We start from the raw sequence: 5,842 nt of genomic DNA, 5'->3' as shown, positions 1-5,842 counted from the left end.
CCCTACTCCTTTGAGCTACAGGTGCTGCCTGCCTATTTTTTTGTTGCGGTTTGGCTGGGGCCAGGTTTGAACCCACCACCCTCGGTATATGGGGCTGGGGCTCTACCCACTGAGCCACAGGTGCCACCCCCTGCATGCTCCTGTTTTTATAATCTTTTTACTATCTCTGGGTTTAATGTCTTGGGACATTAAAAGTCTATAATCAGCTACTTTAGATCACAGCTGGTGTTAGTTATGTGATTTTGTTTCATCTCTCCCTTGAAACTCCCAATCCCCCCTTTCCTTAGCGTTTCCTTTGTGCATAAATATGTGCAGAGTTCCCCATTTTAAAAAATTACTCTGCTGACTCCATGAGTGACATCCTTTCTCATTCCTTCCACTGGCAAACTTCTCAGGAGAGTGTATACTTGTGGACTTTATTTTATTTTTTGCCTCCCACAGACTCTCATTAATAAATACCTTACATCAGGGATCCTCAAACTTTTTAAACTGGGGGCCAGTTCACTGTCCCTCAGACCGCTGGAGGGCTGGATTGCGGGCTCCAGGACAAGTTGGCTGCTAAGCAGGACAGGCAGCAGTGGCAAAAACACCTGGCAGGCCGGATAAATGTCCTAGGCGGGCTACATGTAGCCAGCGGGCTACATGTGGCCAGTGGGCCATAGTTTGAGGATGCCTGCCTTACACTATAATCTGGCTTCAGTTCCCACTCAGCTGAAAAATCTGCCTCCAAACTCACCAGATGAACCAACTTCGAGGTCAGTTGTCTTCTCTCAACAAACTTGATCATCTTTCCTTTTTGAAATGCTCATCTTTGAAGCTTGGAAAACACTTTATCCAGGGACCCCAGGACTCCTCCAAGTTCTCTCTGTTTAACCTATTCCACCCAATTCACCCCCCTCAATGAAGACATACACAAAGGCTTTGCCCTTGGCTTTTAATTGTTTCTTTTTTTAATACCTTCATCTTACCCACCATCTTAGTGTCCAAGTTTCTGGTCCAAAGTTCCAGACTGTAACTATTGCCTGAGCTTTAATTCTATTTCTCATTATCTTTATTTATTTACTTATTTATTTGAGACAGAGTCTCACTTTGTTACCCTGGGTAGAGTGCCATGATGTCATACCTCACAGCAACCTCAAACTCTTGGGCTTGAGCAATTCTCTTGCCCCAGTCTCCCCAGTAGCTGGGACTACAGGCGCCCCCCCCCACCGCCCCCACAATGCCTGGCTATTTTTTTTGTTGCAGTTGTCATGGTTGCTTAAAAGGCCCAGGCTGGGTTTGAACCCACCAGCTCTGGTGTATATGGCCAACGCCCTAACCACTGAACTATGGGTATTGAGCCTCTATTTCTCATTATATGCTTAATGTTTTTACTTATATCTTTGATGGACACTTCAAATTCACATATTTAACAGTGAATTTATCTTTTGCCCAAATTAGTTACATTTCTTTATGTACTTAGGTACATCTATGGTCCTATCATTTCTTGTGTGTGTATGCTTTTGAGACAGAGTCTCATTATGTCACCCTTTGGTAGAGTGCCCTTTCATGGTATCTCATAGAAACCTTAAATTCTTGGGTTCAAGCAATTCTCTTGCCTCAGCCTCCCAAGTAGCTGGAACAGGCACCCGCCACAGTGCCCTGCTATTTCTTGGTGGTTGCTGTCATTGTTGTTTAGCAGGCCTGGGTTGAGTTTGAACCACTAGCCCTGGCGCATGTGGCCAGTACCCTAACCACTGAGCTACGGGCGCTGAGAAAATCCTATCATTTTTATTTACAGCTAAGTTCAAAGAATTAAAATCTTCTGTTCACCTTCCATCTTTTCTTCCTTCTGATATTCACTGGTCTTTTTGTGAATTGCTTTGCATCCTTCCCTTCTCCTTTTCAGTACTTTTTCTTTTTTTGTACCATGCTAGACATAAGTCTTTCTTAACTCATTACCCAGGTTACTGTTGTTGCTTTCAAAGTGGCTTCAAGTTTCAGAATCTCCTCTTTCAATTAACCCTTTGTGTTACTGCCAAATCAATAGATTGGTTAATTAATCTTTCCCTGTCTTAAAATAATTTGAGGCATCTTGCCGTTTGCCCTTGTAACTCTACTACTCAGAAACCCTTAGTGGCTCCTGAGTTGAGCAGGACCCTTAAAGGTTAGAAGTTCAAATCTTGGAATGTAAACCATTTTCACTTTTGCTTTGTTTGCAAATAAGCAGAGTGAGGACACTAGTGGTTGGGAAGGGCTCCCTTTCGCATCTCTAGTATTTGATGAAAATGTGCTTGATATTTGGTTGTTTTGAAAACCTCTGTGGAACAAGGAATTTGCTAGACCAGAGAAGCTGAGAACATCACTGTCACTTCTTTTTCAATCACTTTGGGCTTGTCAGAAGTGGACCAGCAGAAGTGGAATATGTTGGCTCTTAAGCCATTCCACAGTTACACAGTTCTCTGTTTTATTCATTGTTGTGTCATCAGATCTGAGGTTTCAGTAGAGGAGGACTGGGCCATGGTCTACCATAGCATTTACAACAGATGTCAACTATGGTCCTATTGTGACCATTTCTCATTCCTATTTCCAGGGCAGACATCACAGCCTCCTTCTAAGCCTGACTGGGCTTTAGAATTCTCAACATTGTGTTTTGGTCCTTAAGAAGGGCAATCCATCCCTGTCAATGGGTGGATTTGTTCATTCATTCATTCTACAAATATGCATGGAGCAACTATAATGAGAAAAAAAACCCAAACCCCGAAAACACCCATTTTTTTTTTTTTTTTTTTTTTTACCACAAGTACATTGTGAACCTTTTTTTCCTTTGATACTTTGCTTCCTTGATTCCTTGCCTCCAGGTCTTTGCAGGTTTTATTCTTTATACCCAAGATATCGTTGTACTTTCTCTGTCAAATTTCTCCAACAAACTTGAAATAGGGTAATTTATTCTACCTCTGAATTTCTTTACTGATTATTCCATATGTCATTTAGTGACACTTAACATAATGAACCAAACGACTTATCTATTGTCATCTTTCCAATTCAGTATATCTTTGGGGGCAGGGATGGTCATCTATGTTTTAAAGTCTGTGAGCACCTCATTGTTGCCATGCTCAGAGCTGTAGTCCAGTGAAATTGTTCTTGATAGTATAAATTCCTCCCCATCAAGGCTGACTGTGTGACAGGTGGGCTGAGAGCTCCTGAGGTTGGTACTGTGTTTGGCCCCACCAGCAAGCGTCAGTCAGCCTTCTTCTGCTTCCTTGGTGAAGAAGGGCTCCCGTGGTCCTTGAAGCATGGTTGGAGAACAGGTGAGAAAGGCCTGAGGAAGGAATGTGGATGACGGAGGAAAAGATGGTGAGATTGTTGACAACTATTAGGTTACAGAAAATTAGCACCATGACCAAAGTCAATAAGTAAATTTTAAAATGTCCTTTCCTTTGATGTATCGATAACTTCACCTTATATTTAAAGCACAGAAAATCCTTAATCTCTAATTGGCAGGCACACAAAGCATTTGAAATCTACGTTGCAGATGTTTGAAGGTGGCTATAAAAAACAAAAACCAAATAAAACCAAACGAATGAGAAGCAGCAGTTGCAGTTATTCACACTCAAGGAATCCAGAACTTAATAACCATGAACAGAACCTTGATAAACAGAAAGTTCTGGAAATAAAGTTTAATTATCATGGAATCTTTATTGTTGGGTTAAGTGAATTATTATCTGGGAACAGCGCTGTGAATGCTGAAAGCTTTGAGGTCCACCTTAGGAGATGCATATGCCTTATGAATCCCTCAGAGACAGATGAATTTCAAATGTGAAACATTTAGTTAACTTGGTCCAGCTTTTTAATCACTGCTCTAAAATTAAAAATTTAAAACACCATTTTTTTTTTTTTACTGTGGTTAAGTAAAAATAGCAATAGATACAATCTGCCCGAAGCTAACAGACCATACATCAGTAAATGAATACTTAGCCTAAGCTATTTTCCATGAGGCCCATGAAGCATTTCTAATTGAAACTTAACAAGCTACAACCCAGCAAACTCTCTACTCTTCAGGTCTAGAAGGGAAATGCGATGCCCCCTGCGGACGCAGCTTTCTACTTTTAGCTGGGAGTGAGTGTGGCTATGAAATTGTGGTGTAGTGTTTTCAATTGCTTAAGTGTCTTTGTTACTTCACATTTACTGAAAAAAGTAAATGCCACTTTTAACAGAATAGCAATTAGTCTTTGTTCCAGTCTGATGACTTGATATATGCTAGCTGGGGTTGGAATATTTAATAAGGTACTGGAATAATTTTTGTGTGTGCTTATATTACATTTCAAGGGAATTAATAGACGTACCTGCATCTGCAAGGCTTAAAACTTTATTGGCTTAAATTTGTAGGAACCAGTTCAGGGAAGATGACTGCGGGGAGGAGAATGGCTGCACCTGGGTGAGGATCTTAGTCCTGGAGGCACAGCTATTGGATAGTGAGGTAGACATTAGAGAATCTTTCCCTGCTCTGGGCTTTCCATCTTTTGAGTCACCTTTGTGCAGATAGGCCATCCTCACTTTACAGACGAGGAAACTCGAGAGATGGTCGCCATCCCAAATCACAAGGGCAAAGTCTGCTCCTCACCAAATGTATGTCAGTTATTCACAAATCCCATATGCATACACACAAATGGACCCCGCGGCTCACAACTGTCAAAAGGGCTCCTTGGCAACTGGAAAGAAAACTTCATGGCTCTGGGCGGTGCCTGTGGCTCAAGGAGTAGGGCACCCGCCCCATATACCAGAAGTGGCGGGTTCAAATCCGGCCCCAGCCAAAAACTGCAAAAAATAAAAAAGAAAGAAAGAAAGAAAGAAAACGTTGTGGCTCTATTGTGTTGTGTGGGATGGGAATGGTGATTTGGCCTAAATGCCCTCTCTGTTTTCTCTCCACAGCATGTGGCAAATGAGGGAGCCAGGGACCAGTCACTCCAGCATAGTTGTGGCACAATTTTGCACAGGTTAGTTACTTGCTAGGTCAGAGCTGAAAGGCAAAAGGTGATTATTCATAGAAAAAGGAAAAAGATGCAAAAGCTAATAAAGATGACTGAGATTTACTTAAAGCTAAAATATATACACATACATATATGTATACATACATAAAACATATATACATATATTAATTGTTCATATATATGTGTGTGTGTATATATATATATATATATATATATGTATAGTGTGATTTGAAATTCACCCAGTACACCAGGAAAGTGAGATCTAATTAAGGAATAAATACTGGTATGAAATGATTAAAAAATAACAGTAAAAGGGAAAGTAAAGCAAAGTCCCAAGGCAACCCATAGATGTACTTATCTTCCTCGAAAGTCTCGTGGACTAGGGGGGGGCCGAGAAAGGGGCGTTCGCCCCTTGCACCAGTGGGTTGCGCCCCCTCTAGCTAGCGTCTCATCTGAGGGAAAACCCCTTCTCCCTGCGCATCGTCAAGTTCGGACTGGCTCTCCCCACCTCGCCGTCCCTCTGGGATTCCGGCCAGTTCCTAATCGGCTGCAGCAGTGTCAACCTGGAGCGTCTCTCGGCCTCCGAGTGGGAGAAAAGAGAGAACAGGTGCTTCCCAGCCGACGCTCCGCGAGGGCCAGACGAGTATCCGTAGCCCAAGTCCGTCCCGCCGCCTTCCCTCCTCGACGAACCCCGCTCCGCGGCTTCTAACTTGAGGGTCGCCGGCACTCCCTGTGCGGCTCGGGGTGGCAGGAAGCAGCAGGTGCCGTTTCTCCGACGTCCGCCAGCGACGCCTGCCGCCCCTTGCGGAGCCGCGCCCCCTCCCGGGGCGCCCCTCGCCCTTTGCGCCCCCCTATGCCAGGGCGGAGGCGGG

General features: G+C 43.3%; 1 protein-coding gene across 1 annotated transcript in view; it reads left to right on the top strand.

The window, feature by feature from the left end:
• Window positions 1-1,178: 1,178 nt before the first annotated feature.
• Window positions 1,179-5,842, top strand: part of KL (klotho) — a gene marked incomplete at its 5' end in the record, with an annotated part of 50,665 nt that continues 46,001 nt past the window's right edge. Inside the window, 2 exons of the mRNA XM_012811594.1 lie at window positions 1,179-1,226; window positions 5,411-5,577. Coding sequence (XP_012667048.1) covers window positions 1,179-1,226; window positions 5,411-5,577 — 215 coding nt within the window. The remainder of the gene's footprint in view (window positions 1,227-5,410; window positions 5,578-5,842) is intronic.

The sequence above is a fragment of the Otolemur garnettii genome, unplaced genomic scaffold, assembly GCF_000181295.1.
Source record: "Otolemur garnettii isolate 467f Iridium unplaced genomic scaffold, OtoGar3 scaffold00167, whole genome shotgun sequence".
In the NCBI taxonomy this organism is placed as follows: Eukaryota; Metazoa; Chordata; class Mammalia; order Primates; family Galagidae; genus Otolemur; species Otolemur garnettii.
Note: the sequence above shows the minus strand (reverse complement) of the source record. Positions and strands in the feature narration are given on the sequence as shown.